This window comes from Lineus longissimus, chromosome 1 (assembly GCF_910592395.1).
Source record: "Lineus longissimus chromosome 1, tnLinLong1.2, whole genome shotgun sequence".
In the NCBI taxonomy this organism is placed as follows: Eukaryota; Metazoa; Nemertea; class Pilidiophora; order Heteronemertea; family Lineidae; genus Lineus; species Lineus longissimus.
This window is the reverse complement of record NC_088308.1, coordinates 25,207,409-25,232,972: the sequence shown is the minus strand read 5'-3', so window position 1 is coordinate 25,232,972 and position 25,564 is coordinate 25,207,409. Positions and strand designations below refer to the sequence as shown.

General features: G+C 42.9%; 4 protein-coding genes across 4 annotated transcripts; all 4 read left to right on the top strand.

Annotated features, from left to right (window-relative positions):
* The first annotated feature begins 563 nt into the window (after positions 1–563).
* On the top strand, positions 564–8,481 carry LOC135493861 (dehydrogenase/reductase SDR family member 11-like). The gene is made up of 10 exons (XM_064781487.1): positions 564–1,091; positions 1,498–1,698; positions 2,145–2,239; positions 3,496–3,625; positions 4,143–4,214; positions 4,423–4,488; positions 4,879–6,600; positions 7,058–7,120; positions 7,600–7,702; positions 7,984–8,481. The coding sequence occupies exons 1-7, from the start codon at positions 960–962 to the stop codon at positions 4,918–4,920; spliced, it is 738 nt and encodes a 245-aa protein (XP_064637557.1). The 5' UTR covers positions 564–959; the 3' UTR covers positions 4,921–6,600; positions 7,058–7,120; positions 7,600–7,702; positions 7,984–8,481.
* Positions 8,482–8,887: 406 nt separating this feature from the next.
* On the top strand, positions 8,888–11,580 carry LOC135501641 (boophilin-G2-like). Its single transcript, XM_064793905.1, has 4 exons — positions 8,888–8,972; positions 9,704–9,766; positions 10,041–10,143; positions 10,761–11,580. The coding sequence occupies exons 1-4, from the start codon at positions 8,940–8,942 to the stop codon at positions 11,021–11,023; spliced, it is 462 nt and encodes a 153-aa protein (XP_064649975.1). The 5' UTR covers positions 8,888–8,939; the 3' UTR covers positions 11,024–11,580.
* A 337-nt stretch (positions 11,581–11,917) lies between these two features.
* On the top strand, positions 11,918–18,197 carry LOC135501571 (prolyl 4-hydroxylase subunit alpha-1-like). The gene is made up of 13 exons (XM_064793782.1): positions 11,918–12,138; positions 13,001–13,149; positions 13,462–13,634; positions 13,811–13,975; positions 14,317–14,368; positions 14,501–14,646; positions 15,146–15,313; positions 15,562–15,617; positions 16,088–16,214; positions 16,537–16,593; positions 16,983–17,036; positions 17,548–17,713; positions 17,986–18,197. The coding sequence occupies exons 1-13, from the start codon at positions 11,936–11,938 to the stop codon at positions 18,054–18,056; spliced, it is 1,587 nt and encodes a 528-aa protein (XP_064649852.1). The 5' UTR covers positions 11,918–11,935; the 3' UTR covers positions 18,057–18,197.
* Positions 18,198–18,445: 248 nt separating this feature from the next.
* LOC135501487 (annexin-B12-like) lies at positions 18,446–24,565 on the top strand. Its single transcript, XM_064793665.1, has 12 exons — positions 18,446–18,652; positions 19,496–20,009; positions 20,260–20,342; positions 20,583–20,676; positions 21,004–21,098; positions 21,325–21,438; positions 21,991–22,081; positions 22,249–22,328; positions 22,639–22,809; positions 23,121–23,196; positions 23,541–23,653; positions 24,181–24,565. Exons 1-12 carry the CDS (start codon positions 18,614–18,616, stop codon positions 24,304–24,306), a joined length of 1,596 nt encoding a protein of 531 aa, XP_064649735.1. The 5' UTR covers positions 18,446–18,613; the 3' UTR covers positions 24,307–24,565.
* The last annotated feature ends 999 nt before the right edge of the window (positions 24,566–25,564 follow it).

Sequence of the window (25,564 nt, the reverse complement as noted above, 5' to 3'; positions counted from 1 at the left end):
CTTAATGCATCGATAATGTACAAAATGAGTAGACGCAACAAGTCAGTGGAGAGGATTAACACCACTGCGACCGACAATCAGGAAGAACGTATGGTCATCGTCATGGTGTTTGCCGTGACTGTCGCATTCATTGTCCTACTCTTTCCTTTTCTTCTCCATACTGTTACTTGGCAGGTTCTTGGAGCGTTCAGGGAACTCACGCCATATGAAATAAAGCAACGTCTCTTCTCTTATACAGTTGCAGTTATGTTCTACGCAACTAACTGTTCAATAAATTTTTACCTTTATTTCATAGCGTGCCGGCAATTCCGACAGGATTTCAAAAACATAGTGCTCTGCAAATGCCTTGATTTGCTACAAGGGGCATAAAATTGCTTTAACGATGATCGCCGGGGACTCGTTTAGCATTTGACAACGCCGTCTCACAATCACATGGCCACACAGATGACGTTGAATGCCTCGTTGGTCAGACTGAGGCGCCGGGAAGGCGATTGTAGGCATATTCTTGGCAGGGATCTGTATCAGTCTGACCGCCACGGAAAAAATCACGTATGCGATGAAGAACTGCGGGGGAGTTAATCGTCCTCCGAGCAGGCTGGTGGACGTACATGCCCACCGGACTGCAGGGGCGAGCGCCATGATCCGTGCGTCATGAGAAATCAGGTCGATCCTGAATAGTTGAGGTTTCACCCGCTGTGAACATTATCCTCTTCTCTTTCATGCCGACATGTGTTGAAATACGGCATATCACACAGGAAAACGTAAAGTGAACAGGTGATAGGTCTACCAACTCCCAGTCACCGGTTATTCATGGTTGAAAAGCTGAGCCAGCGATAGAACACGGAGTATGCGTAGAATATGAATACTGTATTAGCACATGTGTCTATCCAAGTTTATGCAGGAAAGTGTAGGCCAACTGTATAGGCCTGGTGCATAGGTTGTTCCTGTATTTGAAAATAATGGACCGCTGGAAGGATCGAGTTGCTTTGGTGACTGGAGCCTCTGGTTCTATTGGCTTGGCCATAGCTAGAACGCTTGCAATGCATGGAATGCAAGTGGTGATATGCGGAAGGAACTTTGAAAAATTGAAGGTATGTAGAATGGTTTCAGTGACATTCCGTTTTGTCATAAATGTGCATCGGGCCCTGGGAGAGTTCGCGGATGAATCACTCAGTCTAGATCAACAGTGTACATCATCGTGACTGAAGGCCCGTCGAGATGGGGGAGGGGGTAGTGCAATACGACCCCAGCCGTCAGTATCACATCTTGGCCGCAAGGGTTTTATCCCGGTTACATTTAGACGGGGTACAGACCATGAGGTTCAGGATGTCAATATCACAAACCAACAGATGAAAAATGAAACCAGTTTCCTATGGTCACCCTGAATACGGTATATACGGGAATATATGTGTTCAGCTGTCTAATTGAACGATTATCTGCAGCCAGCTGGTGCCTTTCCTATCTGTCATTTGTTGAATGATTCTTTGCACTTGACAGGAGGTAGCAGAAGAATTGAACCAGTATGGTTCCGGTTCCGTTTATGGCTGCGACATCACTCAAGAAGATGAGATTCTGGCCATGTTCGAGAAGGTCAATGACAAATATGGCGGCGTTGACGTCATGATCAATGCAGCGGGATTAGCCAATGGTGCAGCACTTACCACCGGCAAGACTTCTGATTGGAAGAGAATGATAGATGTAAGAATTCAAACGTATACGAGTGGTAATGTTTTTATTGTCATTATTTTGAAGTAATATACTGTGTAGACGCTGGCTGATTTTGGTGCGTCTGTTTTCCATAAAGGCCTATTGTACACGTAATATAGGCATTTTGCACAGGCGCCTTTCAATCAAAGGCCTATACCAATCGTTAAAAATTTTGAATATGTAATTGAATTGAAAAATGTCCAATTACGATACTGAATATAACATTGTCGTTGTGTAGAATGATATATAAATACTATGAATACCATACCTGCCATTGGACGGCTGTTATATACTCCTGAAAAGGACAGCTGATATGACTAATGTAGCAGACGATAGCCTACCTCCGGTTTAGATAAAGCGATAGACAGTCGGATATACCCGAAAACATCTGGGATCGTGTTCGGTGGCTAGGTTGATTGGTGTTTTCCTCTCTGCAGGTGAATATTCTTGGAGCAGCAATCTGCTCAAGAGAAGCAATAAATTCCATGAAGAGGTTTGACGCAGACGATGGGCATATCATAAACATCAACGGGTAATTACTCTAAAGGTTCCTCTGAGCAGCCGTACATCCCCAACTTATGCCGTGGTCACACTGGGGTTTTAACACGAATTGAATTCGAATTAAAACGTTGATACGTATTGGGGCGTCACACTCAATTCGGTTCATACCGATCTCAATCCGCTTTAACCAACACGGTTCTTAAACCGAATTGAATGCGAATCAGCTAATCCGAATCAACGAAACCGTATTGAGATTTCAAGTGTGACGCGCTTGATACGAATTAATAATTTCGATCGCACTGTGCATGCGCCCGGCGCACTTCCTCTTCCGTTAATTCTCCGCGCCAAACTTCTATCAATTCAATTGATTGTGCTAGTCTTGTGGGATGTGCTGAAGTGAATGCCTGGTAAATGGTAGAGTTATGATCTGCCAAACACAATATGAAGATGTTTTTAGAATAATTTTTTCATGCAATTTTGAATAGATTTATTTTTGTACGGAGTAAAGTTGATCTTATCAGAGGTTTGATTGTTTGTTACGCCACAGAGACCAAAGATTGAATGGTGAATGGCCTAGGAATGTATGCTGAATGACACTGTTCTTGTATTTTTTTATGTATGTATGTACATGTACTAGAATTTGCTTCTTGCAGGATTTGCAGATTTAAATTGAATGCTTGATGTTAGTATACGCATTGAGTGTAGCGCGTTTTAAACCGATTTGAATGCGTATTCGGGTCAGTGTGACGCGACCGTTCTGAAACTGGATTAACCAATTCGTATTCCGGAGAGCGCTCTACGGAATTCGGTTTCAATTCGCATCCAGTGTGAACACACCATTATTCTCATTAATTTACGCTAAAATGCGAAGGCCCCGGATATAGTTTGTCCATCTTCTCTAGCCCGATGACATGGATGATGTTGAAATGCAATGAACAGTCATGGTCACAACTCCGTGCACCCAATCTAATGTCCAATATCAAACGCGAGAGCTGAATCGGGTTTTTCATCCTTGAAATCCGAATGGAGACCGGCATTTTGTCACCTGAAGTCACTAGGCCTACTGGTACATGTATTTGCATGGTATTCGACCAAATCTAGCCGATTTCGATAGGCTCGTCGCTAAACTGCTTTCTTCACTTATTCATAGCAACAGTTTTTATCGTTACTGCAGGCATCGTGGGGTAATCAGGGGATCAGGGCTTTTCACTTCTCAGGCTCTTACCTCTGTCCTCATTCACTTGAAAATGTCTATATATTTTTCAAATTATAAATTATATTTTCCAGTCTGAGTGGCCACCGAGTTGAACAAAACGCTTCGACACATTTCTATGCAGCAACAAAATTCGCACTGACCGCTATGACGGAAGGACTGCGGCAGGAATTGAGAGATAAGAGGTCGCACATTAAGGTTTCGGTAAGCACCAGCTTCCAGAATTACCTACCTCACCAAGCTTTGGAATGAAACCAACTGTCTGGGTTAGGCTCTTGAAACAGTTGACCACGTGATTAGTGCGTCCGTATTTTCATGGTGAATGCTTATAGCATCAAGCGATGCAGCCGACACTCCAGCTATACTTCATCTATTCAAAAACATCTTGGTCACCATCTACCACGGGTTCAGCGTATAATATACATGTATATACTGTGTCTCGTTTTGTGGGGTGGCAGTTATGGTCAGGCAATCATAACCGATTGGGGCGGTACCAAATAGTGAAGTTGTCATAACCACAAGGTGTTTTGAAAACTGACACTACATGTACCTTTCTGTCAGTAGACCTAGTGGTTTTCTCACTACCGCTCGGTTGGACCTGCCATTTCGCCCAAAGCTTCGGCGAGTTATTAGTTGCTCTTAAACTTGAGACTGGCACGGATGTATTGATTGACTATATACTAGTATATCTTCTGATGCGAAATGTTCTCCCTTTTGTCAGCAAATATCACCGGGAGTAGTACAAAATGAATTCCTAGGCGGAAGAACTCCATTAGAGTCAAACTCGTATAAGGTAAGTTGAAAATAGGGCGTGTAAGCTGCCAAACTAGTACAAGCAACACCGTTCCGTTGATGTCACGGACCTACATGTAGGTCAGTGGTAATTTGAACCGCTTGAGCGATTGAAACCATATACATGTGTATGGCATAGTGCTGTCACCAGTGTATATATACATACATACATGTATAATATATACCATGGTTTTCTTGTTAAATTTCAGGCGATTGAGGGCCAAGACGTTGCCGATATAGTGCGATCCATCCTCTCTACACCGCCTCACGTCCAGGTATATAGGGTATACACCTTTCCAGAAATGGGGCGCTGAGTGTCCGAAACAGTGATGTCATAAGGGGAAACTAGGCCTTATGGTGGAGGGACAAAGGAGATAGTCATGGTTGACCAACACACTTGAATGCCTTTTATGACGGACAAGGGGGAAAAAGTTAGTTCCAGTGCAAGCCACCAATTTCGGGAAGCATGTATAACTCGGTCCGAATCTTGCCAGTGCTCTGACCCAAGTAACAGGCGTTAACCCTCAGCAGACTTGAACTGAATTGCGGCGTCAGATCGCCAACATTGCTCAGTTTAAACAGTCGCTGTCAAAATCTACGATACTATTCTCAGTCCGTTGTCAAAAATGTTGTTATTTGCTATGACGTTTAGCCTTTCTTTTCAGATCCACGATGTTTTGGTGCGCCCACTAGATCAGAGTCACTAAAGAATCCCGTTCCAGCTCCCCTCGTGGGTTCCACTGACTCCTGTCATCCAAGCTCAACAATTTGTTGCAACCACTGATCTATAGACTGAACTCATCCAGTCAATAGAGCTTATTAAAATGTCAAGTTGTGGTTAATACATGGCTGGGATTAAATGGATGAAAGAGGAATTAATTCTCGATCTGTGGTTAATTCTAAATCTACTGAGTCAGGTCATCACAGAAATATGCTTTTTGATAATATATTCAAGAAAATGAGGTCTTACTGGTCAGTTTAGAACTTGTCATTTTTTCTCAGGCTGGCATTGGAATGTTGTAAATTTTTATTATGATATTGGTAAAGGGTTCTTCTTAACACATATAATATTTCGTGAGGATTGACCAGTGATGTTGGTGGCATGCGATAAAAGTTGTATATCAAGTTCAAAATTCTGAAACATTTTCAAAGTCAAATTTTTTTTGGGCCTGATGATGCTTCTTAATTTTGAGCAGAAAAAAATAAGTGAAAAAAATATTTGGACTTAAAAATTTGTTCATCCTTCAGAGTTGAATTTTTTCATAAGTTCGAAATTCCGAAAGATTTTCAAAGCCAAAAAATTCTGGTACTGATGATGGTCCTTCATTTTGTGCAGAAAAAAACAAGTCAAAAAAATATTTTGCCTTAAATAGTTTTTCAACCTTCAGTCTGGGTACTGATTACCGGGTTGGTCGTGTTACCGGGTTTCCACTGTATTCTGGTTCGGAATTTAGTGACGGGAACACAATGTTCAGTAGAACCCCCCTATTAAGGACCCCCTTGGGACTGACAAATGCTGTCCTTATTTGAGAGGTGTCCTGATTACAGAGGTTCATTTCAATTGAAACAACCACTTTGAGACCAAATGCTATGTCCTTAATAGCTCAGGGAGGTTCCATTGTACATATGTAATTCTTTTTATTACCAAAAATCGTCAAAGAAACACTTCTCTGTTAACGCGCCAACATGAATATCCATACTGAATTGTGAAGTCGTCTAAAAAAGTAACTGAGTTGATATACAATGTACATATATATATAAGTTTATTTGTCTGGCGATTATTTCCATTCCCGTACCGGCATGGACGCTATGAAGAAGTGGTCAGCTGCGCAGCGGAGGGTCGAGGAGGCCTCGTTGATTTAGCCGAGGCAAGCCATACATTTTCAGTGCGTACAGTGGAGGCACTGTCCATACCGAGCGCTCTGGTATTCCTTATTATTCACGAGGCTCGAGGTTACCCATCTGTGTCAATAACACTCGACTGGACACCGGAAGCCGTCGCCCCTACCAGTCTCTGTAATAAATGAGTGGAGGAGACTGGTGAAAGAGTCTTGTTTAAGGGCGGCTGGAATTTTCGAGCCTCTTGGGCGGGTTTAACTGGTTTGGACTAAATCTAGAGCCCAATACGCCGATAATAATGATTTTCTGTGTTGAATTCTGGTAAAAAAAGGCCATTATAGTCATCGGCAGATAAAATTGCGCTAGACATATTTACATATGGGTTAATGACGACACGAATGGGTTTGCTATATATTCGACGCATCATACATGTAGCTGTTTAGTTTGTAACAACCGGGTGTTGGTCCATTAGACTAGATAGCTCCCTGACCAGTCTTATCGGAACAACCTGAGGAATGGACAAGACGTATCGTGTGGTTGCCCTCGCGGTAAGTATCGTCATGATCATGATCATCATCATCATCAATTTTTCTCTACCGATACATATTTGTGTTTAGTGTCCGCGGTATTAAAGTATACTTTTACGTCCCTTTTTAAAACCTATGCACTGGGAGATTCTGAACGTAGACTTTGAGATAGAAGAATTGTTAAAGCTGGAATAAGTGTTGAAAAATATCTAGTTGGGAAGGGGTGCCCACTGTTCTTGGCCTGCGTCGTCATTTCCATTCTTTGTGTATGCGAGAGTCCTGTCTGACTGCTGAAGAAGTTACCCTACATCATGTAGGGTAACTTAATGTATGACTGGCTTTGTTGGCCTACTGCAGGGGCGACAGTGACGTATTGCTTCGACCCCACCCAAGCATCTTTTTAAAACGTGCATCCTCGGTCCGGGGTGATAAGGTGTTAGTGTAAGCATGTCGAACATATTCATCATCTCCGTTGTAGGCTATTTTGTTAATCTTTGGACTGGGCGAATCCACGGCTAACACCAGAGAAGACGCTTGTAGGGTGAGTTTATTTCCTCCCAACCTTTTGCATGATGACTACATGCATACATGTACATAGCCTGGAGCGAGTCAAATTCTAGTAAGCCATCGGCCAACACGTGGAGCCGCTGTGGCCCGGAGTCAAGATGTCCTTGGTACCCTTCACAGTCGGCCTGTGGCTTTAGGCATTTCTTCATGTCTCATTCAAGAAAGGTAGGTCTCTGTACTAAAATCGAGCCGGGACGGGAGGCTGTACGGAGATACATGTAAAATGTCGGGAAATAAACCGGGTTAAGTGTGTAGTCGGATGATACTTAGTACCTCAACCGAGGTTGGCATTAAGCTAAATCATGTTATCATTGTTGCGCCGATTACGCCTGGTTTTCTTTCAATTGCTCGATTGAGATTTCACGAGAAGACATAATGCAAAGAAAACCTATCAAGGCCACAAAATGTTAATGAGACTTGATTAATTAGATACTTCTCACTTCTATTGTTCAGGATGTTAGATGCGGTGTGGGTGAACGATGCGAAGGAGTGTTTTCGTGTTGGCCAAGACCATGCGAGGGAAACTACATCCCAAGATGCGTTCCCAATTACAGTTGTAAGTCGAGTAAAAACGAGTGGTCGGAAAAAATAAAGCAACATCTAAATAGGTCTCTGATCAGGGTGTCGATTATGAATATACTTGTATTTACAATACTGAGATTGCACTATATGTTTTATATTTACTTAGTGTACATGTCGTATCGATTGGTTTGTAAATGGTGGATGTATATCTCACAGATAACGCATCTTCTAGGTGTGCTTTTTCTTGTAGCGTGCGTGGATGAAACGTATTTCTTGATGTATCTTTTTCTAATAGAAATTTCCATTTCCGTTTAGACCCTATCTGCAATCTGCCTGCGAGAACCGGGCGATGCTACGCCCATTTCCGACTGTTTTACTACAACAGAACAAAAGGTGAATGTTTGCCTTTCACGTACGGAGGATGCGATGGGAACGGAAACAGATTCGACTCGAAGGCGGACTGTGAGGCAAGGTGTCCCCGTCGTACACGATAATCATGCCAACCCTTCGGCGTTGTGCATCAGCACCACTCCTATTACGCGGAGGCTTTTGGATTTACGCACATATACACCGCCGATATAAACCGGCATGACGACATTAATGGGCTAATGCGGATGGTACATCTTTGACTGCGGTTTATTAGTTAACCACCTTTGGGAAAGACTGTTGAAGGAGGCGCGACGAATAAGCTGAAAGTGAAGGAAGGTGTGTCCAATGTTATACCTGGTACCTCGTTTATACAATGTCCATGAGCTTTAGGACCACACATGTAATGTAATATTCCTCCTAAATAAATTGTTCTATAAAACAATATTTTTTTGGTTCTTTTTTTTTTTAAATCTCTTAGTATATTGAAAACCACTGGTATGCCTTGTTAGAGTATAGAGAGGGCCGGCGAATCCCTTCCTCTCTCCACCAAACGCGCCAGCGCATAACGTGAATTACCAGTATCAACTTCCCGCTGGGACCGAGCATACTTTTCCTGTATAGGGACAGTCTGCGGCTGGGAAAATTAGGGCTTTGAAATCAATACCTGAAATTTCAACATATATCTCACGGTTTGGGCGAATAAAAGAAAATATCATTCTGGGACACTGCACTATAAAATCGGTCTATAAATAGTTTAATTTCGACATGACCTCAAATTGAATTTGTTTCATCTCACTAGTATATTGCATCGTTTTATCAGTCGTGATCTCTTTTTTAAATTCGATGCATTTTGAGTTCACCCAATTATCGCCATTCAGGATCAGATCGACCAGAGATAGAACATGGAGTTGACGCGGTGTGTCTTCGCTCTTACGGTAAGTGATCATTCCTCCTATATTTTTTCAACATCATATCTCAACATTGAACTTTCACCAAAATATGCAATCGGCAGATCTAAGTCTTGCGTTTGATTCTGTCCTTTGTTATATAACTGTGGTAATTTTCACAATCCTCACACTGCTACAGCGTGTACAATGACCGGGATGTCTTTACTTGTAAAAATGGAAAGTACCGTATTCTATATAAATGATTTTCAAACAATTCTTGATGTATTTCTGGCCTCCCTCTTTAGGCCCTAATCGGCTACTGCAACTCAAGTTTTCAACAACTGAAATGTGTTGTAAAAACTTCAGTCATTGTTGCCCCTCCAGTGGGGCCTGTGTGGGAAAAAGTCCGCGGCCCCACCAGAATCCAAGCCGTATAGGTTTAACCACGCTAACGTACGGTTTGATATAGACTGATATATTACACTGACACACAAAAAAAGCGGTGCCTCAATAAAAAAGCACCGAATTATTTGATATCACAACAATCAATGCAATGCCTAATCATTCAATTATTTTAAAAATATACAGAAATAGGTCGCGAATTAACTGAAATTATGTTTTATGAACCCAAATACTATAGTTACTAGTCGTGGGCCAGAACCTTAGCCGAGTTGTTCTTTTTGAGCTGGTGCCGGCACTATTCGAAACTTCCACAGCTAGTCAATGTTGTTAGTCATCTTGTATCTTGCCATCTTGTCTTTCTTGTTACTATCTTCCAGGTTTTTCTGCTGACATTGAGCCTGTGTGCTGCTTCCAGGCGGTTCACGGAAGAAGCATGCAGGGTGAGCCACAGAAATCTACTAATAAAGCGTTTTATGTATCTTACACTAGTCTTTTTGGAAAACACTTACTGCCACTGCTGTTAACATTTCCACGTCATTGGACCCTTCGGTCATACGCACTTGGATCCAGAACACTGGCGGATTAAGGGCTCAATGCAGGAGGCGCCAACCCCTTTCGTCGGAAAACCACGGTTTTTCAAGGCGCCACAAGAAGCAAAAACTATTCAATGCCGAGCAAGAAGTTTATTCAATTCATGTCTATCTTTTCATATAGTCTGCTCGATGTGGTATCGGTGAAAAATGCCTGGCGATGTATTCCTGCGCGCCACGCCCGTGCGCTGGAGGCTATATCCCGCGGTGTGTTCCCGATCATAAATGTAAGTACACATGACCTTGGAAAAGCAGGCGTCGAGGCGAATATTGCCATTCCTGAAAGACGATTTTAAGCAACGATTCTGCCTTTATTGATTTGACTGAGCTAAAGCTTACCGTCCAACATAGATTTTTCCATGGCCATACTCATACTTTGAAAAGTTTTGATATCAATATTGCATTAAGTTATAAAAAAATACTTGTATGCATACATGTATTGTTTATTTCAAGTCTTTTAACTGTTCCAATAAACTTATTTGATCCTCATATAGCGCGATCTTCTGGAATGCATGTAATTGCAGGCTATATCATTATTTTATTATTGACTAACTGATTCGTTTGCGTTTGGTATTAGGCAACTGGGTTATTGTCACACTGCCCTGATTTACCATATCATAGTTGAGTTTTTTTGCAAGTCGGACGGTACAAATAGGCACCGATCCAACTCCAAGATGCGGATAACGATTATTGTCTATTACAAATACAACTCTTAAATGAGACCCGATGCCGACTTACTGGCGGTGAGCGTCAATCCTAAAGTCTCCTGATGGATGGATTGTACGCCCAACGCCGGTAGATTGGCATGTTGTATACCCTCGAAATAAATACCTTCTATTTTCAGATGCGGGCATCTGTGACCTGGGAGTGAGTCCCGGAATGTGCATGGCCAGTTTCCCGAGGTTTTACTACAGTAGCGAAAATCGTGAGTGCCAGCCCTTCATCTTCGGCGGCTGCAGTGGAAATGGCAATAGATTCGATACGATGGAGGAATGCGAAGCTCGCTGCAAACATGGAGGAAGTGCAAGTTTGCGAAGTTCGGAAAGTTCGGAAAGTTCGGAAAGTTCGGAAAGTTCGGAAAGTTTGGGAAGTTATGAACGTAAATAGAGCTGAAAGAGCACTCAGCACTGACAGTTCCATCGGAGTTTTACTATAACATGCTATAAACAGACAATTGGCGTCAATTTGAAGACAATAGCGAGCTCCAGCAAATCGAATTGAAGGGCACCCCGTATCCGTATCAATTACGTATGATTAGGATTGTGGTATTTATGACTAAATCCATACGTAACCAAATCCATACGTCATACATAGGTGTGCGATTTTTCATTTGCCGGAATTTGCTATTGAACATGTTACATGTGACATTATTATGATATCGTCATAACCCAATGAAACTTGACACCTGTCGCATCTGGTCATTAGACACAGCGACATCTGAGGAGACAGATTATACATTCAACAATAACTGCATCATGTCATTAACATATTTTATTTGATACATTATATGTCCCTAGTATTTGGACTATTGATACGGTAAACCGCCAAATATCGCTCTTGGCCGTTTTATTTTAGAGGGTTTCGCGAGGAACCTAGATTGGTGAAAATAAAATCGTGCAAATGATTGATGAGAAACCCTGAAATAAATTCTGTATGATACCAAAAAAAACCCCAATTTTTTGTTTCTCGAAAGATTTTTCGCGGAAAGCAAAAATGAAAGTGCAGAAATGTACTGTTTCACTTGATGAGATTTAGGAACACACTCATTTCCTGCAATTCTACAATTAAGATGACCCACTCGCTTGCAGCATTAACTGTATGCTCCCGATGTACCATGATTTTGTTATCGTATTATATATCCTTCTCCTCGTTAGAGAGAGGGACAAGGCCGACAACCCTTCGTCCGGAGATACATGGACTTGCCTATCAGCAGCTAGTGATCTGCGGCAATATTTAAATTGACACAATACTTAATCCTGAGATTCAAACGCAAACGTGGCACCGTGAAGACGTGACAAAATGTCGCCCATGAAATCTTGTCGTCTTCTTACCCTTATTCTGTTTATTTTGGCGGAATATGCGAGTTGTGAAATCTACACGGCCGTGTTTCGTATCCAAGAGGCTCTCAAGGAGGAGGCGACACTTTTGAAGGAAGCAAGAGATGTTATAAATTGCATGGAGCATATGGGAAGGGAGGACACAGCAATTGATAAATTAAGAAGGTATATTCGCGGTTCATCAATCTTTCTCCGAAACCATCCTCTTAACCACAACAATTGGTTCAGTTTGCATGTTCCGGACATATTTCGGCCATTTTGTCTCCAGTTCAAAGTTTTCCATCATACATCATACATATACTTGCAGCAGGTAAGTGCATGGTAGAACCCTTATTAAGTTGTACATGTAATTAGTGATTTCCGTGCTGACATTTACGCGTCTGATGACCCGCTTGCATCATTTTCAAAGTCAACCGCATATAAATGTATATATACCCTGGTGATAGTTATGTGGGCTCATCTTCGGAAACTAGACCGGGAACAGAAATCCAGCTGAAGGTTCGTCAGCAGTGAGACAGTTCGGGGGCAGAGTGAGAATGCTCTTTTCGAGATAAGTTCGGTCACATAAAACAAAACTCGCCTGAAAATAGTTTTGCTTCTAAACATAGTGACTGGGATTGGAAGCAAATACCCTTGGTTAAGAGTCCGCCTCACTACGCTACCGCTCTCCAATGTTTTTAGGATTTTGTAGTTAAGAATTGCACAATGCATCATCGCTACTGCATGGTTGCCATTGGACAGAATTTCCTTTCTGAACACAATAAACAAATCATATGCATTGCGTGTCCTTGAATTCCATTAATTGATAATGACAGCTTTTAATGGCTTTTCCGACCTAAGGCCTTTGAAATCAGACAACATTTGCATGAATTATTAAAAGATAAGATCGAAGATTATATTATTAGTAAAACATGGCTTTGAAATTGCTTTTTATTCTGATATTGCTCGTCTATAATGCAAGACCAATGGGCCTGCATACATTACGTAAACAATGTATCAATTAAAAAAAGCTTTTTTGCTTTGATAGATTTGTTGACGCGACAGCTGCTGCCCGCAGGAACACGTCCAGACAGTGGGATCATCCTCTCGCTGGGTACCATCTTGTCCATCGTATGTTGGGCTGGTACGAGGTGGCCGCAGGCTTAGATGATATCATTGATAATGAGCGCGTTGACAGTAAGAATTGTTTTATAGCCTACGCTTACCCCAAGGCTGTTTGAATCAACAGGTTACCTCGTTGCGAAGGTTGCCATCACTTAATGTAACTGAATACACTTTCTCTCAACACTGATGTGGTTGACCACGAGTGTTTGCCTCGACTAATATTCATACAGCCAGTGTCACCTCTTCCTCCTCTTCTCGTCTGCGTCGTCGTCGTCGTCTCCTCGTTCTTCTACCTCTTCTCCCTCTCTCCCTCCTCCTCCTTCTTGGGGTTTACTCCAACGAATACTAGACGCACCACATCTTTGACTAGATGCACTCTTTCAGGGTTCCTTGAAATGATCCCATGGAAGCACCCGAACAGGAGCAAGAGTTTCCCTGGGCCTTCGGACCGGACTGGTGTAGCCACAGCAATAATTAATCTCCGACAGTACTACGGCATCAGTTTCGAGGACTGGGCGGCTGGCCGGGTAGCAGGAATTCGTGTTGAACCATTGACCGTACGTACTAGATAATACGAATTTGAACGTGAATTACTGAATGATCTTTATCGTCCTTGCTTTCAAATCAAGGAAACCACCAGTGCCACAAATTTAGGAGTGGGTCACTTCGCTCTTCGTATCATTACATGCGAGCTTTGTGATTTTGGTCAATGACATGATTTTATTTCCTTCAGGTTGACGAATTCTACCATGTTGGTGAAACTGCCTCGCATATTTCCCGGTATGAACAAGCAGTAGATTGGCTAGAGGAGACAGTCCGCCGTCTTGAGAACAAAGCACCTGCAAAGAGAATGAACCTCCGCCGGGCTAAACGGCAGCTTGCACGAACATACCGTTACGTACGTCAATGAAGGATGGGTACTGGGTCACATTTTCTATTCCGCACTTCGCGGAACCAATTGCAGAATTGATATGCGAGCCTGGTTCCTCTGTCAGAAAGGCCCCAGGAGGCAAAAAAGCTCCTTCTCTGCGAGTCGTTAAATAACGGCGGTAGTCAAGCGATTAGTGTACGTGGCGTTAGCTTAGAAACCTTCCCCGAAACAGACGTAATTATAGTGTAATGGTGCTGGCCGATTGGTTCGTTGCAGAGAAATGGAGCAAAATGTAGCCTTTTCGAGGAACTAGACCGTGTGCGCCTTCATCTCATTTGCTCTAAAAGTTATCGTTTTTGTCTTTCCAGAATTCTCAGTTTGAAAAGGCCATGAATCTCAGCAGGGGGCTCCATCTGCATGGTAGGCATGTGTGTCTTACAAGTTATCATCGTCATCATCATTATCGTCAGTCGTCGTCGTCATCATCATCATCATCATCTCGACGCCCGAGCCCGTTTGGACCATTCCCTCATCCTTCATCTCCTCTTTTAGATCCAATGTCCACTGTCTTAGAGGACGAATACCACAACTACCAACGTTTGTTCAAAGAAGCCAATGAAACTGTCACTCCGCCCCGGCTTAATCTAATGGAAACGATCAGGAAAACAGAGATACAGCTTTGTCGAGGCAATGAGAAGGTAAAATGACTGATACGAACTACGAAAGTAGTTATCTGGACTGTTTGGTATGTAACTGTACCCTGGTATTACCAATCTGAGACCGGTTAATGAATGACATACTAGATCGAAACCTAGCGAGAACCTTTACATCTATATCGAACTGCCAGCGGCATTGCCTTAGCGGCCGCCGCGCGTTGTATGGAAGCAGAGCAATGTCAATATATTGAGGGTCAAGATGCCTGACATCATGACTATCGGACAACTTACTGTCGCCAACCCATTGTCTATCTACATTGAACGCCTTGAATTGCATCGAACGACTACATATATGTCCGTGGTACCAAGCTTGAATTGAATATCAGAACCTGTCCTACACATTGGTGAAACTTGAGTGTGTGAATCTCGCTTTAGGTATAATTCATTCTTTTTCTAGAAATCGTATTCGTATTGTTAAACATTTCACACAGAATATAGTTTAGTTGGTTATTCCAAACACTCGCTGTTTCTTCTCTTTCAGTACGCCAAGTCTGACAAGGAGTTGGTCTGCTTTGAGAAGGAGGTCGATTTCTTCGAACGCTTCAAGCTGGAAGAGATATCGAAAGACCCTGAGTTGTACGTCATCCATGATACGCTGACAAACAAACAAGTTGATGATGCTGTCAATAATAATGTGCTGAGGAAATCGGCAAGTTTTTTTTCTTTTTGGGGCTATAGGTTTCTTGCTTATGTTGTCGCAGTATCGTGGATTCGATGTTTTATACCACCTGAATTTGACGAGGCTCCGGCGATTTGGGGGTCATGATGTGCCGAGATTTCTTTCGTCTTGGAGAGAAAAATCCAGGTTCCTGTTTGAATATGATACCAATATTCTTCTTCGTGATCTATTTCTCAGAAGAATTATCGTAACATATACTATTTTTTCCATCGTTTTAGATTAGCCGAATGGGTACATACGGGAGCCAGACGACAGATATAAGAATTGTCCAAGGGTAATTTACCATTTTCGGAAAAAGCATTTCATTACTGACTCGATACTGAATATTGGTATGTATGTAGAGCAACTCATTCAGTTGATAATGAAAGCGCTGCACAATACTGCACGCTAGGAAATGCACACAGGGTAGCCTATAGCTGTGCTGCAATTCGTTCTTTAGACAGTGAATGTTGAAGATACGATGATAGTCAGGAAGGGCATAAGACCTGAAATCATGTTCTTCATTCATGTTATCTAATGGTTGTAATGAAAATCCGGCGTAGAACGTTACAATTGCTGGGGGAAAGGATATGCATATAGGATGCAAGGAAAGGTAGGGAAAATGCAGGCTATAGTGCCTTCATCACCCAGAAAATTTGACTTAAGACTGGGATACGAATTTAAATTTCATGTATAGTAAATGAATGTTGAAAAGCTAATGTGTAGGTGCATGGCTGTCTTCCCACGATTATTTTTAACCTTCAGAACTTCGCTAACGATGCATATGACGGAGTTTGCCTATGGGCTTGAAGATACAATCGGCCGAGTGACTGGCTTGGATGCAATAGGGAAGACAAGAGCAAAGAACAGATGGCCGTCGGATGACCTGCTTGTGAGTTGGATCAATCAATCGTTCGATCTATCTCGATCCATCGAATGGTCTATCTATCAATCAATCCATTAATCAGCTAGTCGACCGATCAATCAATCTCAATCCATCGACTGATCTATCAATCAATCCATCGAATGATCGATCTATCAATCCGTCGATCGATCCATCGATCATTTGATCAGTCAATTAAGCTAGTTGAATATCAAGTATTTCTATATCGACCAAAATTGAATTCAGGTCGTTTAATGTTTTGTGCGACTGAAGGAAGTACAGGAGTCATGTTCAAAATATGTACCTGAAGCGTATGTATATATACTTTCAGCTGGTGAACTACGGTATAGGTGGACTGTACAACACGCATCACGACTCAATGGAGACGGTGAGATTATTATAGTCTCTCTCCAGCATTATCCAGCCAACATCAAGCAGTAATAAAGAACACCCGGTGTAAAGCAAAGTTTGCATTTCAAGCTTCTTCAAGTTCGGGGTTCGGAATTGACTGACACCTGTTTAATCTAAATGAAATAAAGATTTTTGAGATTCTGAAAAAGCTTTAACACGTTTTAAAGGTGCACACAGTAGAGATTTTTTGGTAAAGTGAACCACCTTTTGGTTCTTAATATTGGAACCACCCAGTGGTTTTTGAAATTGTGAAAATCTTCGAAGACTTTTTCACTTCGCTAATATAAAGCCTCTACGGGGTGCCGTGCTTATTTGTGCTGGTCAAATCAACATTAAAGGTTTTTCAAAAGCTGGTTGATTTTTCAGGGGCGACCTCAGTTTAAAGAAACCGGGAGAAGAATTGCCACATGGATAACTTATGTAAGTGTCGGCGATTTGAAGTCTTATGATGATAATGTTGCAGTTCTTTTCAAGGGGATTTGGCGGGTCAATGCAAGCGTAGTCTGTTTACATTCGGCCGTGGGCCAAATCCAGGCCTAGTTTTTGGGTTCTTGAAATGTTGGAGCAAAGTAAACATGCTCTTACCATGGCAGGAAAGGTGCTCACTTCACCTTCCCGCAAAAGTAGTTGTCCCTAAACCAGACTTATTGACAGTAGCAACCAGAAAATTCAATCAACTGCTCTTTACAGAAGGGGTAATTTTAGTTTATCAGTTGCCTCCTAGGTGGGAGGACTGAAGGAAGCCTGTTCGGCCACCTGGGAGTCGATAGATGAACTAAAGTTTACTGCTCTTAGCATTAGATATCCGGTAAACGTGCAATTATCTTTTCCGTTATCCTACTAGTATTCATACCTAATGGAGGGACGAGATCGATCACTGCGTTCGAAGAGTAGTTTTCTAACGATGCCAAGACGTTTTATGTACTTTTAGCTGAGTAACGTGACGAAAGGTGGCGGTACGATCTTCCCTGAACTGAACATCAAGGTAGACGCGAAGAAGGGGGCGAGCTTATTCTGGTACAACCACTATCGGAACGGTACGCTAGATGAGAGGCTGGAGCATTCGGGATGCCCTGTTCTGATGGGAAGTAAATGGAGTAAGTGAAAAGGGACTTTAGACGAACCTTGATTGCGCCACACTCGGCAGACGATTGTAACTAGACGCCACAATACTCGTTCGCCGAGGTCGGCAGAGGTTGAAACGAAATATTTTGAATATATGTATTGGTATATGCATGCGCATGAATACGCATTATGTATCTTGGTTATTGATTGGTTTCCTCGGTTACATGGACTTACATGTGTTAATACGCACGAAGCGTAATGGGATAATATACATATGTATAACATGCGGCCTTGTACTTTTCAGTTGTCACGAAGTGGATCCGAGAGCACGAAAACATGTTCAGGAGACCATGTTCTTTAAATAAGCTTGAATAGCATCAGCGAAACATCATAGGATTGCGGGGAGAACCGTGGTTTCAAAAATTTGCCAATCCATATCAAGTTCCAAGTTTTTGGCGAAAAATAAATGCTGGATGCAGCCTAACTGAATATGTGTTCTTTTTGATTACTTTTAGTTGTCCGTCTGCCGAGATGCACATTTTAAGCATGTGATTGGCCAAATGTAGGTAATAAAGGCACTTGCCAGGCCTGCAATAACTGGTGACGGGCGTAGGCCCTAGTGACCGCACCAACGGAGCCGAACGTCCTTGAATTTGAAGTGTATAACCCTATTGACGGTCAGGTACACTTGCCAAGGCCACGCACCAACACTTACGACATCTGATTGACCTTATTCATCGTTTCACAGTGATTACTCGTATTCAATGAATCAGCATAGCAGGGAAGCACCTGGTCGTGACACAATATAATCTATAAATGATGTCCTAAAAGTATCAAGTAGGATAGGCCCAGGCCAGACACTTAGATTAACAGTCAAGTTGAGCTTGCCGTTGTGCGAAGTATTGAAATTCCTGAGGCTTCTCTTTTGAAAAATGGCATATCCGCCTCCAAACCCATCATTCCCGAACCAGGTAAGTCGTCTTGAGTAAGTAGTAGACTATATCCAAGGGAATAACTTGAAAATGATATATTGGTCATATTTTATTATCTAACAGGGGCGTAGCTCAGTAGCTCATATTAATATCAACACCTACAACTTATGATGTCTTCTTAACTATTCAACGGTTTTAAATGCGGTTTGCACAAGGTTGTCACAAATGTTGTTGTCTGTATGATTATGATGATTACAATGAAGTGCATTATTGTCTTCATTATGTAACCGTCATTTTACAAAATACCCCCAAAAAACTTTTTTATTTCTTGAAAAAAAACACGAAAAAAGCAATGGTGTTGTAGTACAGCAAAAAAGAAGACTGCCTGCCTGGACCTTTTTTAAATGGTCGATTACATAATGAAGACGTTAACGCATTTCACTGTAATTAGACTGTTCATATAGACGGCAAGATATGGGAAAAAAAACCTGTCCATGGCACATCGAAATCGGTCTCGTATTTTGGGAGATATCAGAAGTCATAGGTGTTGATATTTAATATGAGCTAGATTGTACCAAAAAGGATCTAAATCCCAGAGCCGGGAAGCGACTACTCGATGAAACTCTTTCCTCAGTATTGAGTATTCGAGTAACCGGGCTGGTAACTCGAAGCTTTAACTTCGACACTTTGCCTTGCTGTGGTCCCGGGTTGTGGTCAAATAAGTCCAGGCACAACAGGAGGAATTCCTTGGGGAAGGATAGACAGAAGGATGTGCACTGTGCACATGCTCCGATATCACTAAGGGGTGTGTCTTTTATGCACAGCAGTAACAGTCGACGCTTGGCACAAAAGCGTGACTTCATAAGTTTGCTTCCTTTGCAGCCGGGACAACCCGCGCGGCCACCTGGTTATGGAGCACCAACTGGGCCTGGATACCCACCAACTGGTCCTGGATACCCACCAACTGGTCCTGGATACCCACCAGCTGGAGTCCCAGGATACCCACCAGCTGGAGTCCCAGGATGCCCACCTGGTGGACCCGGTTATGGAGCGCCACCAGGGACTGCTCCTGGACAAGGTTATGGGCAACCGCCACCGCAACAAGGTTATGGACAGCCGCAACCACAACAAGGTTATGGACAACAGCCAATGCCACAAGGTTATGGACAGCAGCCACCGTCACAAGGTTATGGACAACAGCCACCACAACAAGGTTATGGACAGCAGCCACCGTCACAAGGTTATGGACAACAGCCACCACAACCAGGTTATGGACAGCAGCCACCACAACCAGGTTATGGACAGCATCCTCCACAACAGGGATATGGCCAACAGCCACATGTAGGCGCTCCTGGACAAGCCCCACCTCAGCCGTACGGTTATGGAGGCCCAGGAGGTGAGTCAGGTATCTGAGACACGCCTAAAGTATTTTTCTCAGTAGTGATTTCAGACGTCAGGGGTTCCAGAGCAGTCATCTGTAGCAATTACAGACTGGTTTCCATTGAAACATGAGTATGTCCTGATTTACTTGCGGCCACGATTATCCATGACCGACAGCAGTGGGATATTGTGGCATGTCAGAAAGCAAAAGTAGCAGATTTTCTCCGAAAGGAACCTCTACACTCTTTGCTTTCTTTAACCTCCAGGAGTACCACAGCAAGCTCCTTCATCTGATGGAACCCACCAACCCCCACCTCAAGCACAAATGGGAGGCAAGCTCCAGGGACCGGTAAGTCAACTGTTCCAAAAAGTTACAAAGACCAATGCTGATCGGAAACTGATGTCAGTGCTACATTTTGGCTGGAAGTCGAGCGACTCCCCCAGACCTTGTGTAGACCTACGTTGTTCACACGTGGCCCGCTGGTACGAGGCCGTGGGACAATCATACACAAGCATAGTTTTATCTCGATGTTCACAACAGCATCACTGAATATATGTTTATCATTGGTTCATTGTCAATTTGTTTCAGGTTCAAACTGGCGGTCACGGAACCGTCAAACCCATCTCTCCCTTCGATGCTGAGGCAGACTGCGAGCTCTTGCGTAAAGCTATGAGAGGAGCAGGTATGGTAATGTTATTCTGCTATTGTCCATTTCACGACCAACTCGCTGGATTGCTGTTCGTGGTGATTTTGCACACAAAACAATCAGTTGAACAGAATCTCTTCCTTCGTGTGTTAATCCTAGGTTAATCTAAAGTACATGTATCTAAAGTGTCTTATCACCACACGAGCAAAAAGGTGCATGCATCCTTCGATGTTTGACTAATAGTTCACACTCTTTCAGTCCAGTGACATACTGAAGTATGCAGCCAACTTTCTCGAAGTAATCTATTTGTTTTTCAAGCTAAAATATCATTTTTCGTGATTCCTCCTCTTCGTTTCGATAAAGGCACTGATGAGGCCGAGATTATAGATATCGTAGTAGCGCGGTGCAACCAGCAACGAGTAGAGATTCGCTTAAGGTACAAAACTATGTTTGGAAAGGTAGGCAAGAGTAATATGCAATACCATGTAAATGGTCACCTCGGATGATTACTACAATTCAATTCAACTTATTTATCTTGTGCCTATGATGCAGATATTAAAACGTATGATACAATAATACAAAATAAAAACAACAACAACAAAATTTAAGGACATTAGTCATGAAAGTTATCAAGATGGTTGATGGTCAATCTTTGACTTAAGGTTTTTGCGGTTTCTCTTGTAGGATCTAATGAATGATTTGAAGTCAGAACTGAGTGGCAACCTGGAGGAGTGTCTGCTTGCCCTTTTCGAGCCGACTGTTTTGTATGACGCAAAGTGTCTGAGAAGGGCCATGAGAGTAAGTACCGGCATGATAAATTGGTCTCCAGGATTTATGTGGGTGATCGCGGAGTCCCGACTTGAGTCAAAGGTTTTTGAGCTGCCGAAAAACCATTTAAGTGTTTTCGACCAACACAATGTACGCATACCCCGTAGAGGTTTTTTGGTGAAATGAACAACCCCAAATGGTTTTTTAGATAGGCCTAGTTAATGCCTCTAAGGGTTTTTTACTTCGTTGAAAAAACTTCCACGATGTGTTGGGCCGAAAAACCATTTAAAGGGTTTCAAAAACTGGAAAACCTTTATTTCTAAGAGTGGAGAGTGCCTGTCGATTCCAAATATTGCACCCACCGGCATCTCCTCTGACCAATACGGCCGGTGGGCGGGGCCATGTACGGTAAAGGAGTAGAGCAACAGTCCTGACAAAGCAGGGAACCATTCATCTCATGTATGACCTCCAAATCGGGAGGATTCAGCACAGTACTTTTCTGTGCAAGTTATGATTATCACAATGAAATTCCAGAGGTTTCTTTTAGAGTACTGAACGTCATATTATATCGCCATCTTATAGGGTGCAGGGACAGATGAAGAAACTCTCATAGACATTTTGTGCACAAGGGGGAATAAGGAGATCGACGAGATTAAACAGAATTACAAAGAATGTAAGTATGATATACAACATGTATAGAAGTTGAAATTGCATTCTTTCGGAACATTAAACATTTTCTCGTTTCACGAGATTTCGATTGTCAGTTACCGCCAGAAGTATATTATTATACTGATGGGGGACGCGATTGGGTAACCACCTATCAAATTCTTGTTATTGCAGTTTATAAACGAGATCTGGAAAAGGACTGTGTCAGTGAAACAAGCGGTCATTTCAAGAGGCTATTAGTCTCAATGTGCCAGGTAAGTCAGGTGCATGGGGCAAAGCAATTTGATTTTCGCCGCCAATTCAAGGAGGAATGGCAACAGACCTGGTCGTTCAAAAGCACAAAATTCACGATCTCTCTTATCCTACTGTATCTCTTACATTTAATCCCATTAAAATGTTCTGGTTAAAGACTAACTCGTTGACGATTCCGTTAAAGCTACAAAACGTGGTTTTCAACCCAGCCTTGGAGAATGCGACGGAACGGGACGTGTCAAACATGCAGATGGTACTTGACCACCTCTTCTTGCACCATCATTTTCCATCGCAAAGTCACATTCTTTGCAGGCCAACCGTGACGAGAGTGACACCGTTGACATGGCTAAAGCCACAAAAGAGGCCCAAGATCTCTTCCAGGCTGGTGAAAAGAAGTGGGGTACAGATGAATCACGGTTCAATGTGGTTTTGGCCTCGAGGAGTCCGCCTCAACTCCGTGCTACATTTGAAGAATATGTTAAGGTGAGTCAGGGGGAATGCTTTCGAGGCTGATTCTGTATTAAAAAGTCCCACTAAAAAACCTACCGCGCCGATCGTTTACAGGTATATGGAAAATCACGAAAACAGGCGAACAAGACATTTGTTATATTCCTCACTTGGAAGCACGTTTGTGAATGCGAACCTCTGCACGGCGTCGTCTAAGCGGCGGCGGCAGAGGAAACCAACCAAGAACATAGTGCCCCCTATCCCTTACCGGGGGGGGGGGGGTCATGATTAAATACAATACATGTATAATTATGCTAATAATGCCATGGTTACAACTTTGGTTTTAGATATCACAGCGCGACATCTTGAATTCGATCGACCGCGAAATGTCAGGTGATTTGAAGGCTGGATTTAAGTGTATTGGTAAGTCAGTTCTTTTCTAAAACGGGGAAATTGGGATTTTTTCCATGAACTGTGTTTCAAGGAACCATGAACACGTTTCTGGCATAACTGTGATTTGTCGTGTCACGATCCATTGTAAAGGCGTAAATCATAGGGGTTTTTCCTTCGTAAACCTCGATGGTTGATGCTGCTATCTCTGAATTGTGGACCCCTAGTCAACGTTTCCAATCATAAACTGTGGTTTAAGGTCATAAACCATATACCTTTACTGCATGTGAACCCTACCCAAAGACGCAGTTTATGCTTTTTGACACTCGGCTTCCTTTAGACGTTCACATTTACGGTAGTATTGACTTTGCTTCCAGTTCAGTGCATGAGAAATCCCGCGGAGTATTTTGCCGACCGTCTTTGGAAATCAATGAAAGGCGCTGGTACTGATGATTCCCTCCTAATCAGGATAATAGTGTCGCGTTCCGAGGTAAGTCAAAGCAATACTGGCTGACATAAATGGAATTTATTGAAGAACAAAACAGAATCAGTATCTTAAACGAGTGAGTTGCCGTGTTTTCATCCCTGCACCAAACAGGGACCATGTTGGACTCCGCCTGCAATCGCGAGTGAGTTGTCGCCAAATTGGGCGATTTCGCCAGTTCCTGAAGCAAGTTTGGATTATAGGCTCTAATCTATACTTGGCTATATATGTGTTCAACCGGAGCGATCGACCAACCGACCAAATATATCAAGAAATCTCGCAGGGCGGTGCGTGGTTACACCAGGCTGAATGTAACCCATTCCGCACCCAGCGACAAGAAGCTCCTACCGAGCGAATAGCACTTAGAGAGAGAAAAACTGCCGGTTGAAAATGAGGAGAATTGAGCAATGCCATATAACTACCTGGCGAGTTGGCGCATCTGGGCTTGGACATTGTTGAACCAAGTTAGGGAACAAAAAACTTCCGTTTGGTAACTTGTACACCCTTTATTCTTCCTATCATTTCATTTGCAGATTGACTTGGTTGAGATCAAGAGCGCTTTCCTCCAGAAGTACCACAAGACCATCTATAAAATGATTGAGGGGGACTGCAGTGGGGATTACAAGAAGCTTCTCTTGGCTATCGTGGGCCGTAATTAGTAGTGATTAGGGCCAAAGTATCATTACTTGGAGACTAGGAGACGCTCAAAGGTTGGATAACGTCGTTCAGGTTTCTTTTAACTTCTCAATGTAAGAATAAAAGCTGTTAATATACATAGATGAAAATATCTCAATAATTAGCCAATGCAACATTTCTGTGCCTTTCATTGTTGAAGAGACATTATCGTATTTTTTCGCAATTTATTGTACATGTACATGTCTATGATATCTAGGGCGAGAATAAACAAAACTAACCATAGTTGCTGTCGTTGTTTTGTCTTGGAAGTGGCTATTTGGCAAGCACATGCTTGCTATGCAGCAATTATTTTTAACTTTGGTGGCAAGGGCCTATGCGGATCTGGTGCAACCTGCTTGTTTTGTACCTGCAGTGGGACAATTTCAGGACCAGCTCTTGTAGACAGACCCAACCTGGCTATGAAGACAACTCATGCAGCCTACATGGACCTGGTACAATCTGCTTTTCTTGTACCTGCAGTGGGACAATATCAGGACCAGTTCTTGAAGACAGACCCAACCTGGCTATGAAGACAACTCATGCAGCCTACGTGGATCCGGTGCAACCTGCTTGTCTCGTACCTGCAGTGGGACAACATCAGGACCTGTTCTTGAAGACAGGCCCAACCTGGCTATGAAGACAACTCATGCAGCCTATGCGGATCTGGTGCAACCTGCTTGTTTTGTACCTGCAGTGGGACAATATCAGGACCAGCTCTTGTAGACAGACCGTACCTGGCTATGAAGACAACTTATGCAGCCTACGTGGACCTGTTGCAACGTGCTTGTCTCGTACCTGCAGTAGGACAATATCAGGAACTGTTCTTGAAGACAGACCCAACATGGCTATGAAGACAACTCATGCAGCCTACGTGGACCTGGTGAAACCTGCCTGTCTTGTTGTACCTGCAGTGGGACAACATCAGGACCTGTTCTTGAAGACAGACCCAACCTGGCTATGAAGACAACTCATGCAGCCTACATGGACATGGTGCAACCTGCTTGTCTCGTACCTGCAGTGGGACAACATCAGGACCTGTTCTTGAAGACAGACCCAACCAGACTATGAAGACAACTCATGCAGCCTACATGGACATGGTGCAACCTGCTTGTCTCGTACCTGCAGTGGGACAACATCAGGACCTGGTCTTGAAGACAGACCCAACATGGCTATGAAGACAACTCATGCAGCCTACATGGACCTGGTGCAACCTGCTTGTCTCGTACCTGCAGTGGGACAACA